This window comes from Chiloscyllium plagiosum, unplaced genomic scaffold (genome assembly GCF_037043375.1).
Source record: "Chiloscyllium plagiosum isolate Xiang-an unplaced genomic scaffold, Cpla_swu_hap1 HiC_scaffold_34, whole genome shotgun sequence".
Lineage (NCBI taxonomy): Eukaryota > Metazoa > Chordata > Chondrichthyes > Orectolobiformes > Hemiscylliidae > Chiloscyllium > Chiloscyllium plagiosum.
The window spans coordinates 28,698,094-28,711,482 of NW_028270172.1; the positions used below are offsets into that span (position 1 = coordinate 28,698,094).

General features: G+C 41.1%; 1 protein-coding gene across 4 annotated transcripts in view; it reads right to left on the reverse strand.

Annotated features, from left to right (window-relative positions):
- Positions 1 to 13,389, reverse strand: part of LOC122564417 (uncharacterized) — an 84,549-nt gene that overhangs the window by 37,467 nt on the left and 33,693 nt on the right. For all 4 annotated transcript variants that reach the window (XM_087978447.1, XM_043719253.2, XM_087978449.1 and 1 more), the window contains 2 exons: positions 5,090 to 5,181; positions 2,402 to 2,523 (listed from right to left, as the gene is read on the reverse strand). In XM_087978447.1, coding sequence (XP_087834573.1) covers positions 2,402 to 2,523; positions 5,090 to 5,181 — 214 coding nt within the window. The remainder of the gene's footprint in view (positions 1 to 2,401; positions 2,524 to 5,089; positions 5,182 to 13,389) is intronic.

Here is a 13,389-nt window from a genome sequence, read left to right on the forward strand (position 1 = left end):
TTCTTTAGGTAAGGGGTAAATGTAGGGGTATGGGTGGGTTGCGCTTTGGCGGGGCGGTGTGGACTTGTTGGGCCGAAGGGCCTGTTTCCACACTGTAAGTAATCTAATCTTCTCTAATCTAACCTAATCTAATCTTTTTTGAGTCTTGAAATCCTCCCAAGCCTCAGGTTTAGTCCTCCTTTTGTAAATGTCATAAATGTTCTGCTTTCATCTAAGGCTTATCAAATTGTTAGCCACTTCTCTCATGGGATTTTATTTATTTAATGAATGCTTTAAAACAGTGGATTATGAATTATTTAATCGCTTTCCATTGCTTGTCAACTGTCATTCATCTTGATCTACTTTCCCAATCTGATTTAGCTAAATTGCCCCTCATAATCATATCATTTGTCTTCTTTGGATTTAGAACCTTAGCTTCAGCCTTAACTAAATCACTGTAGAATACCAATGATCTTCTTCATGATTTTGGACTCACGAAAAAACACAATAAGGAGGTAGAACTGACTGACAGTTACTCAGTCCTTCTACATTTTCAGAATTAATTTATTAATGAATTATGCACCTATGAAATGTCATCAAGATAGGGAAGGTATCTGAAGGAAGGTCGGCAAGTTCTCCACTTTGGAACTCTTCGGAATGCATATGTCAGACACAAATGATGATGCTCGTGACTTAGAATCTAGCCAGAAGTATTCAATTCCTTGAGAAGGAACGCTATAATCCTTCAGAATATGTTGGGCACACAAATTAAGCGATATTTTTAATTTATAGTTTTTACTGAGCCGTTTGCGATACGTTCCAGGAGCATGTTTTATGTTTTATTCCAGCCAAATTGTCCTTAAGGCCCCAATGCTCAAATCATCGCATTCAAGTTAGCTCAGTAAATGTGCCCAATTGTTGATCTGATATTGAGCAATAGCCCTTTTAAAATCAGCACCTTGTGACTTATATGATCTCAGAACAACGTTCTTGCAAATAGAAATGATTATTTAAAATGTAAATTTCGAGAGGAACAATATGATTTTGCAAGTCTGCTATATTAAGTTGAGAAAGTCATATTTTCACATTGCATTTGTTATCGGTATGATAGGTAATACTGTGCTTCATTAGCTCTAAAATCGATGGGATGACCTGAAGTTGTAAAAGGTATAACATATGTAAAGGATTTATTTTTTGCTTTCCTTCTATAAGTGCATATTCTCAGACCCAAGAATGAGACAGCGGCTTTACAGTAAAATCTCTGACCTTATTACAGCCTCGATTCAAATATGGACGGAAGAGCCCATCTCCAGAGGGGAGGTGAGAGTGACTGCCCTTGTTATCATGAACACATTTGACAGACTGTAACATCAAGGAACGCTGGCAGAAGTGGAGTCTATAGGCATCAAGAGAAAACTCTCCACTGGATTGAGTCACACCTGGCACACAAGAAGATGTGGGTCAACTTCAGCTCCTCAGGCTAGTGTCCTAGGCCCAACCATCGTCAACTACTTCAGCAATGACTTTCCTTCCACCTGAAGGTCAGAAGTGGGGATGTTCGCTGATGATTGCACGAAGTAGAGTCGTGACTCGTCAGATACTGATGCAGTCCATGCCCAAATGCAGCAAGACCTGGACAATATCCTGGCTTGCACTGACAGTTTCCAATAACACTGACACCATACAAGTTCTAGACAATGACCATCTCCAACAAGATAGAATCTAACCATCAGCTCTTAACATTCAAAGACATTGCTATCACTGAATCACACTGAAGGTTACCGTTGATCGGAATCTGAATTGGACGAGCCATATAAGTACTGTGTCTACAAGACCAGCTCTGAGGCAGGGAATCCTGCAGTGATGAACTCATCTCCTGACTCACCAAAGCCTCCTCAAACATCACCCTCCAATCCCAAAAACATTAGGATCTAGAAAGACAAGGGCAGCAGACACATGGGAACACTATGGAAACATATTGTTATTCCTTCAGTGTTACTGGGTCAAAATCCTGGAACTCCCTTTCTACCAGTACTGTGGGTGTACCTATACCAAATGGACTGCAGCAATTCAACAATTCAGTTCAGCAACACCTTCACAAGGCCAACCAAAGATGGGTAATAAATGCTCACCCAGCTCGCAACACCCACACCCCACAAATTAGTATAATAAACATGCTCTTCTGTTAAAAAAAATGCACTGTTATATTTAATTTCAGTTGCTAATAAACAAAAACTACGACTTGAAGTTGATTAACTGTGCACAACAGAACTAATAATTAAAGTGTCCAGATAAAGTTAGCTTTCAAAGGCAACGCAGAAATGTATTACAAACAAAAATTTAAAATTCTCTTCCTCACTACATAATTTGTTTTTGGCATTGGCATTCTGCAAGGTACACAGTTTATTTTTCAACTAAGTACCTGAAATGGGTGGTGCACTGTCATTGCAGAGAAATGTTTTCCATACAAGCTCAGGAGTCCTCAATTCCTTTGGAGTCAATAGTATTGACGGGTAACATTTGGTCATCTTTTGACGGCTAATCCTGTAATAATTTTTTAAGAAACCTTAGTGTTGGACAATGAAACTTCAAAGTACATGCATCTACATTTTAAAATCAGCAGACAAAGTACTCATGAATTATCACAAATATGGGGGGTGGGGGTGGAAATAAAATTAAATCCGGGATAGAGGGATTTCAACCACCCCGAAGTACGTTAAACCACAGAGATTGTTGTGGGTGAGGGAAGGACCGGAACAGTTCAATGATACTTTTTCATAGGGTTTGCTGAGATGACTCTTTGCCAAACAGGATGTTAATTTTCAATTTTCTATCTCTGAATACTTTCAGTTGTTAACAGGATGCACAGAGTGATTGGTTTACATCACTAATTGTTCTCTGATTAATTAACGAAAAGTCACAGCTACTGCTGAAGGAAAAATAAACTGGTTTTCTTAAGAATCAAAAAGTGTTTCTTCTTTAACTGCAAGGAACAGAGACAGTCCCAAACCTGTAGTGAACTGATGGTTTTTCCACCATCTTGTACACAGCCCCTAAAATTCTCTTCCTCACTACATAATTTGACTTTGACATTATCATCGACAGTTTATTTTTCAACTAAGTACCTGAACTGGGTGGTGCATTATCATTGCAGAGAAATGTTTCAACTCCTGTTCAACTCCCTGCAAGTCAGTCACAGAGTTGTTGGCAGATGCAAGGCCTTCACCCTCAACTGGAAGGAGCCTTGCTACAAGAAGACAAACTAATTGTCTTTGCATCCAAAGCCCTGACTACAGTTGAGACCAAATTTGCCATCATAGAAGAGAGTATTTGGCAGTCATGTGTGGATGTAAGAAGTTCCATACATATCTCCAAGAGGGACGTCTTATGGTGGAGTGTGATTTACATCCATAAGAACAGATCTACAAATAGAATCTTGTAGAAAGCACCAGCAAAACTGTATGAGATATTCAACTTTTGCTCTGAATGTCAAGCCAGGAGGGGAAATAGCGCTGGGAGCTATGCTGTCCTGCTTGTCGCTAAATGGAAAGACATGAAAGACGATCCAGGTATTGGACAGATGTCACAAATGTAATATCTTCATACAATGTAGACCAGACAAACAAAAAGACGCAGCAGAAAAAGAAGAAGTGAAAGCTAGAAGTATCACCCAGACTACCGCAGACTGTAAAAGCCACTTTATTCACACAATCTAGAAAGGAATCTTATTATTGCAGATTACTACCCAAAGTTCTCTTTTATCCAAAGATTAAAGGCTTGACTTGTCATACCAGCTGTTGAGCTTTAGTTTGCTGAACGAGGATCACCAGAGAGATTAGCTAGTAATCATGGTGTCCAACTTGGAAATGGAAAATTCAAGAAATTTACTGAATAATATCAGTTTCTCATCATCATCATCACCTCATTATAGCACTGCTCTCAGGAATATGGTTTTATGGAAAGACATATTTATGAGTCAATGGAATGGAAAAAAAATGAATGGAAAAATAAAAGGACTACTCTGCCAAGCAAGATCAACCCTCCAAGTGACCAGGAGCAAGTGAGGCAGCAATTCACCGAAGCACAGGTTAGAGGAGGTCAGCATTTTACCAAACGTGCCAAATCCCGATCTGCATGAGCTGTTGAATGGACAAAATATGTATGTACAGGCTTCAATTAGGAAACCTTGGAACCCAGCAGACCTTATTGCTGAAACCAAAGCCCCAAGGTCATGTACAATTGTGACAGAAACCAATAAGCAAATGAAAAGAAACAGGATCCATTTTGAACAAACACCTGAGCTGGAAAAACCAAACAGAAAAGAACCAATCAATAAGACCAGAAACATCATTATCCAAGCATAATGCCCATTTACACCAGGAACAACATATCTTTTGTGCAGCTCAACACTACAAGGAACACCAAATCAACAACATGGAAGTACAACATCTTATCACACAGTCAATACTATGATTTTTTTTAAAGAAAAGAATATTTCAAATTTACTCTTTTTATGAACAAATGAAATGGTAGGGGCAGCATGACATTTCAAGGCAAGATTTTATATATTTTTATATATAAAGAACTAGTAACTATTTGGTGAGTAACTAATGTGTAAATGTTCCCATGGACCATATTCATGGGTGTACTGCTCAGTCATCTGTAATAGGCTACCAGTCAAAAGCAGTCTTCATAACAAGAAGCGTGACAAGCCATGTTATTCCCATCGAGATTTTCCAAGTCAAACGTATGATTATTTCTAACACGTGAACTAGAAGACAATATGGACTTGTACTTGCATGACATCATATCAGTCTTAAAGAGATTGACCAGTGCGACAAGTCGGTTGTACAAAGGTAGCAAAGGTTCAAGGGAACATTGACTGTTACATCATGTCACACAAGTGATTACTGTACTTGTGACAAAGCAATGGAAACCTGAAAAGGTTTCCTCTGCTCAAATAAACATTTGATACAATCCTCACACTTGTGTATTTGTATTTCATTGTACAATTTCCAATGCCAAAGCTGTCTACAAAGTCTGTAATGTATGACCTACTAATCTTGGTGGCAACTGCCAGTACATGATTTATTATGTTTAACATGTCTACCTTAGCAACTGTGAGAGTCCTAAAGGAAACGGATTCTCGCCTTCTTCTGGTCCTTTCAGCAGAAACTCCACATATGTGATCGGCATTGGCATCTGATTGAAAGAGGTGTCCACAGTTTATGCATCAGTTATAAATAAAGAGATTTTTTGTTCTTAAAGAATCACTAGAGCATATCCACACTAAAAAGACCTGCACACTAAAGGAGCACAATTCAGCACAGAGTTCAAATGTTTTGAATCCAAAATATCTTAACAAACAGTTAAGACACATTGACTATTAAGTAAAGCTGAAAATAAATACACCTTGCAATGTAATAATTTTCCATCGATTTTATAGTTAACAGTTAATCAATGGGGGAGAATTTAATTTGTACATCACCAGTTCCTTGTTTTTATTCACTTGTGACATGGGTGCCCCTGGCTGGGTCAGCACTTATTACCCATCCTTAGTTGCCTTTGAGAAGATGACAGTGAGCTGTCTTCATGAACTGCTGCAGTCTGTACAGAAACAGCACAGCTCAAACTAATTTGTCCTCCAAAGAGATATAAAAAGTTTTGCACACAACATGTTCTATTATATAAAAGTGTAACATTGGATCACATTTTAAAATATAGATCATGCTTTTACATCAAATTCATGAAACCTCGCCAATGAACAAGTCGTATGTATAACTGCTACCAGTCAAATCGTACTAAGGTGGTATGAAAACTACCAACCATGACTCAAGCATCCAGCAAAAATAAAGCTGGATGAAAGAAGTAAGGAAAACAAAATCAAAATAAATCATTCATGTTATTTTTACCATTAGGCATTTTTAACTTGACAATCTCCATGAGCTAAGGCTTTCTGTCATGTGATTTTATGTCAGGATTTGAAAGGCAACATTCAATTCACTAGGGCAGCATGGTGGTTCAGTGGTTAGCACTGCTGCCTTGCAGCACCAGGGACCTGGGTTCAATTCCAGCCTCAGGTGACTGCATGGCGTTTGCACATTCTCCCCATGTCTGAGTGGGTTTGCTCTGGTTTCCTTGAGCAAGCCAGGTGAATGGGTCTGGTTGGGTTACTCTTCAGAGGTTGGTGTGGACTTGTTGGGCTGAAGAGTCTGTTTCTACATTGTAGGGAATCTAATCTAATACTATTTTGCGAGTCTGAAATTTCATGGGAATTTCCACTGCTCATCCAGCAAAACGCTTGCAGAAGATCTCCTGAATCCTTCAGAGAAAGGGCAGAACAAGCAATCTAATTCACCCTCCAGGCATTGGACTGGAGTCACAGAAATTGCACGCCGCCCCTCCACAGTTTTTTAGGGCCATTGTAGTTTGCATTAAAAACAGGTCATTTCAGTCCAGATGAAACCTCTGGGCTGGCATGCTGCACTACATGAAGTTACTGCTGAAAATAGGTTCCTTGAACATTATTAGTTGACAAAAAACTGAATCACTTATATGCCAGATCAGAAGATTGGACAGAATATAAAAATATCGAAGCACTGCTCAAAGATTAAAAAGGAGGGAAAAAATTAGAGTAAAGGAGAAAGTTAGCCAAAATTATAAAAGCAGATAGGAAATGTTCCTTCACGCATTTCAAAAAAGAGTTCACAAAGTAAGGATTGGCTTTGTACAGAATAAGTCTAGGGAATTAGCAATGGAAAATAAAGAGATGGCAGATGTGTTGAGCAGATATTTTGCACTGGTCTTCACTGGAGACAATGTAGTAACCTTCCAGAAATAGGTGTAAACCAAGAATTGAAATAGAGAGAGGAGTTCAAGAAAATGACCACTAACAGGGAAGTAATATTGAATAAATCTTTAGAATTGTGAGTTAACAAGTCCTCAGGTCTTGATGGATTTCATTGCAGGGTTTAAAAAAAAATAGCTAGTGAGATATTGATGCACTGGTTTTAATTTACCAAAACTCATTAGATTCAGGGTAGGTCCTTTTAGACAGAAAAATGGCTAAGGGAGGAAGGAACAAAGCAAGAAACTACAGCTTATCATCAGTTAGAGGGAAAATGTTAAAAGTTATCATTAAAAATAATATAACATGGCACTTAAATGAATTCAAGGTACAGCCTTCTTGGTCATGTCAAAGGGAAATTATGTTTACCTAATTTATTGGAATTATTTGAAGAAGTAACTTGTGCTGTGGATAAAGGTGAATTAGTGAATATATTATAGTCAGACTTCCAGATGGCACTTTGATAAGATTCCTTGTCAAAGGTTACTGCTGCAAATAAAAGTTCATGGTATAGGATAATACATTGATGTTGCTAAAAGATTGGCTGGATAGCGGGAAGTAGAGAATATGAATAAATTAGTCATTTTCAGACTAGCAGGATGTCAGGAATGGTGTGTCATGCAGTCAGTGCTGGGGCCTCAACTCTTTACAATTTATATAAATGACTTGGATAAAAGGAGCTAGGAATGGCAGCTAAATTTGCTGATAACACAAAGGAAGATAGGAAAGTGAGTTGTGAAGCCTACAAGGAGTGGTAAGGAGCCTACAAAGGGATATTGATAGGTTAAGTAGATGGGCAAAGATCTGGTAAATAGAGTATAATGTTGGGAAGTGTGACAATATCCATTTTTGCAGAATGAATTGAAACAATAAATATTATCTAAGTGGCAAGAGATTGCAGATTTCTGAGGTGCAAAGAGCTCTGAATGTTCTGTATACAGTACTTGTCACCATATTTAACAGAAGGATGTTAACTCCTCGGAAGCAGTTCAGAAATGGTTTACTACACTAATACTTTAAATGAGTGGATTACGTTATCAGGAAAGGTTAAGTATACTAGGCTGGTATCAACCTGACTGCCCAGTTGACCCACTGTCTCTGCCTGCCCCTGCCTCACCAACCCATCTCTGCATACCTTGACATTGTCCTGTCCCCCTTGATCTAGGATCTCCCCACATACATTCGGAACACTACCCACACCCTCCACCTCCTCCACGACTTTCGGTTCCCTCGCCCCCAATGCCTCATCTTCACCATGGACATCCAGTCCCTGTACATGTCCGTCTGCCATACTGAAGGCCTCCAAGACCTCCGTTTCTTCCTGTCCCACTGAACCAACCAGTACCTTCCCTCTGACACACTCATTCGATTGGCTGAACTGGTCCTCACTCTCAACAATTTCTTCTTTGAATCATCCTACTTCCTCCAGACCAAAGGGGTTGCCACGGGCACCCGCATGGGCCCCAGCTATGCCTGCCTTATTGTAGGGTACGTGGAACAGTCCATCTTCCGCAGCTACACCGGCACCATTCCCCACCTTTTCCTCCACTACATCGCTGCCTGTATCGGTGCCACCTCATGCTCCCTCGAGGAGGTTGAACAGTTCATCAACTTCATGAACACCTTCCAACCTCACCTCAAGTTCACCTGGACCATCTTGGACACCTCCCTCCCCTTCCTGGACCTCTCCATCTCCATCTCCAGCGACCGACTCAACACGGACATCTACTACAAACCCACTGACTCCCACAACTACCTGGACTACACCTCCTCCCAACCCTCTCCTGTAAAAATGCTATTCCTTACACCCAAATTCCTTGGCCTCTGCTGCATCTGGTCCCAGCAGGACCAATTCCACTCCAGAACATCCCAGATGGCCTCCTACTTCAAGGACTGCAATTTCCCCTCCCACGTGATCAGCAATGCCCTCCAGTGCATCTCCTCCACTTCTCACACCTCTGCCCTTTAACCCCACCTCCAACCACATCGAGGAAGAACACCTGCCCTGTCCTCACCTTCCACCTCACCTATCTACCTCTACCACCTACCCCACATTATCCTCCATCATTTCCACCATCTACAGTCAGACCCCACCACCAGAGGTATATTTCCCTGCCCACCCCTTTCAGCATTCCACAGAGACCATTCCCTTCACGACTCCCTCGTTAAGCCCATACCCCCCCCACCAAACCACCCTCCACTCCCAGCACCTTCCCTTGCCGCAAGAGGTGTAAAACTTGTGCTCACACCTCCCCCCTCATGTCTATCCAGAGAATTCGACATTTCGGGCAAAGGGCTTTTGCCCGAAACTTGGATTTTCTTGCTCCTCAGATGCTGCCTGACCTGCTGTGCTTTTCTAGCACCACTCTAATCGAGACTCTGGTTTCCCGCATCTGCAGTCCTTGTTTTTACCCAGATCCTCAGCCAGTCAGGTGCTGACTTACCAGGTGCGTTAATGACTGGAGTTTTGCGTTGGAGCTTAGAGATCAGCAAGAGGATGAAATGTATTACAGCAGGTAAATAAATAAACCAAACAAAAAGGAAGATGTCAAGCTTGAACTTCAGGATCATGTGCAGAGGTCTGACAATAAACCTCCACTTGACCGATAACGTATAAAATGACCATGATCAAACACAGAATTTGTTCAGCCGAACATCAATGTAGCATCCCTACAAGAGGCCAGGCTCACATGAGTGTGACTACGTCTGGAGTTCTGTATAAAGTACTTGTCACTGTACTTAACAGAAGGATGTTAACACATCTGAAACAGTTCTTAAAAGATTTACTACATTAATACCTGGAGCGGATCACTGACAGAAAAATGATACATGACAAAGGGAACAGCTCAGACAAAGTGCATGAGCAAAGTGTTGCAAGGCGCATGCAACTCTCAATAACTGAACCCTCACAAATGGATCAGAACATGTTCCCTCCAACAGCCTCTCAACTCATACAGTGCCTGTTAACATCATGACTATATCTGCTTCAATGTTGTGCTCGCCTATAGAAGGACAATGACCCAGTTCTATGGTGAGCTTGATACTCATATCAGCACAAATCTCTAAGTGAGAACATAGAATCATCAAGATCTATGGCACAAGGAAAAGTCCTCCACTCCAGTCGATATAAAATCCAACATAGCTATCCTAATCCCATTTCCCAGCCCATATGTCTTGGCATCACGAGTGCTCATCTAAATACTTCTTAAATATAAAGAGAGTTTCTGCCTCCACCACCCTTGTGGGTAGGGAGTTCCAGATTCCCACCACCCTCTTGGCGAAAAGGCTTTTCCTCAAATATTCTCTAAACCTTCTGCCCCTACCTTACAACTTGTCCCTTGGTCATTGATCCCTCCATCGAGGGGTAAAGTTTCTTCCTATCTACCTGTTTACTTTCTGGAGATTTCAATTCAAGAATGGGCATCATTGGAATCCTGCCTCATGCATCATGGGAAAAGAAAGTGTGACTGGACAGAGAGTACTGTACACGAGTTATACAGCGACCACAACTTTGGAAACACCCCGACATCTTCTTTCAGACTAAACCATGCCATAAACATCCTGTAGCTATCCAAGATCAGGGTATTCACATTCCCCACATCCAATAATCACTCAGCCATGACTCTCTGAACAGCATTCTCAACACACACAGCAGCCATCATGCTGACCCTGACACACATCAATTCCTGGTGTGAATGTAGGTGAGGATGCAATCTTTGATACCTTCTCATTCAAAGCAGAAAGGTTCTTCATCTTGCGTACTCAAATTTTAAAAAATGAAGTTGGTCAACTTGATTGAACAGGCACTGTCTAGCATTTCCACACTAAGTGCTAAAATGAGCAAGACTCCAATACAACACAGCTGAAAATGTGTTGCTGGAAAAGCGCAGCAAGTCAGGCAGCATCCAGGGAACAGGAGAATCGACATTTCGGGCATATGCCCTTCTTCAGGAACCTTCTTCAGGCTTATGCCCGAAACGTCGATTCTCCTGTTCCCTGGATGCTGCCTGACCTGCTGCGCTCTTCCAGCAACACATTTTCAGCTCTGATCTCCAGCATCTGCAGACCTCACTTTCTCCTCCAATACAACACAGCACTCTTAACATAAAGCAAGCAACAGCAGACAAACGCTGACTGGTTCAAGGACATCATCATCATAATAGAACCTGTCATTGAAGCCAGCAGTTCATTCCCTTGAATCACAAGAGGGATCTGAAAACTGAGAACTAAGGCTATGAATACACTAGGAGCCACTTAGAGTAAAGTCCACTGACTGCTAAGTGCTGCCCTGGAATGTCCAGATGTTCTTCAGCACAGGGAATGCTAAGTATATGTATCAAGGGATTAAATATGCAAACACATCCAGCAGTAAAAAAATTGACTCCATTAAAAACAAAGGCAATGAATGTCAGCAACATCTGCAATACATCATTGAAGTGCAGAATAGATTAGATTCCCTACAATGTGGAAATAGGCCCTTTGGCCCAAACGACCCTCCAAAGAGTAACCCACCCAGACTCATTTCTCTATATTTACCCCTGACTAATGCACCTAACACTATGGGCAACTTAGCATGGCCAATTCACCTGACCTGCACATCTTTTGGAACAAGGGGGGAAACCCAAACAAACACAGGCAGAATGTGCAAACTCCACATAGACAGTCCTGCGAGGCAGGAATCAAACCCAGGTCCCTGGCGCTGTAAGGCAGCAATGCTAACCACTGAGCCACCCTGCTAGAAGGCTACCTGAAGTTGTTGTTTGGGAGAAGAATACTGTCACTGAGAAAGCTTTAGCCACCCTGAGAAGACCAGATGGCTGGGCAGAGCAGAATATCGAACCAACAATGGAAGAGCTGAACAAAATTATTAAACAGCTTTTCATGAGTAAAGCAGGAAGCAATCCATCTATAACTATACAGCCTGTACTCTTAAGCATTCCTGTATCATCTACACAAACCTCTGTCACTGAGCATCTCTTGGCAAGTCAAGGTTTCCAAATCAGAGATCCAGGAAGGTGCTAATTCCATCTGTATACACTCTTTGCTCAGCCACACTGGGTGTTGGCTTGGCCATATTTGTCTAATGGATAACAGCCCAATATCCAAATACTCTCTGTCCAGTGAATTAACAACTGGGTCACAACTCCTGGGTATCCATAGCTCTTTACTAGGGGAAAGGAGGCAGTGGCTCAGGATAAGCGTAATGCATAGATTTTAATCCCACACAAGAACAAGGCCAACCACAGTGATTGCAACAACTATTGAGGCTTCTCCTTGTTAAACATTATGAGACAAGTACTTGTGGGCGTTGCTGTTAAGAGAATGCTGATCCCAGCTGAACACATCTACCCTGAATCCCAGTGTTGTTTTCAAAACTGTAAGATCAACAATTAATATGACATTCTCAACACTGTGTACACAGAGTAGACCATGAATTTTTCAAAAACAGAAGCTGCTGGAAAAACTGTTTTTGTTTCGGATTTCTGCAATTTGTTGTTTTGGTTTTGACCATGAGGATTGCCTCCCCAAAGCAGTTGACCACGTAAGTACTGTTATTCTGTTTAAGCTGTAGAAAATTGGCTGCCTACCAATGCTGTTCAGTGTGATCTCTTTTTCTGTGACAAAACAATGAGCAAGGTCAGCTATGACAGGGCAAATTCAGAGCCCTTTGAGATCTGTAGTAGTATCCAACAGGGTTGTATTCAGCACCAATGTGGTTTTGAATATAACTAACATAGAAGTTAGGAGCTGAAATAGGCCATTCAGCACTTTAAGCTTGTTCAGCCATTCAATAAGATCATGTCAGATCTGTTGGTGTTCTGAATTCCACATTCCCAAGTTCCATCTACTATAACATTAATTCCCTTGCCAAACAAGAATTTATCTAACTGGGTGCCTTAAAAATATTCAATGATTCCCCCTTCCACCCCATCTGAGGCATATTCCAAAGTTACATAAAACTCAGGGGAAAGACTTCCCCTCATCTCTGTATTATTTCTGTTGTTATACACCTTCATCCTTATTTCACTCTTCATCTCTTATTTACATACAGGTGGAAAGCTATTTAGCTTTATTCCTTGTGGATCCAACAGAAAGGTGCATCAAGGCATCATTAGGTAGCAACTCTGCAGTAATGATGAAGGACCAACATTTGCAGTGGTAGATTCTCGAAAGCAGCTCTAGAGGCTGGTTTAACGATCAGCATCAAGAAGACAAATTTCATGCTCCATGATGTTTCCATACCACTGCATCAGTATTGATAATGAAGGTTAAAGATAACTTCACATATCTCGACTCCACAATCACCAGAAATCTGTGACTTCAGGCTGAAATCAACACATGCCTCACAAAAAATTGAACTATTATATCCAAGCTGAATAAGAATGTGTGGGACAACAGAGTTTGGAAAACGCAAAAATGCAAGCCTGCATCCTCAGTGCTCTTCAGTACAGTGAAGACATCTGGAAAACATACATATGGCAGGAGTTTCCATCTTTACTGTCTAAGCTGTATCCTGGGCATCTCTTGGCGAGTCAAGGTTTCCAAATCAAAGGTCCAGGAAT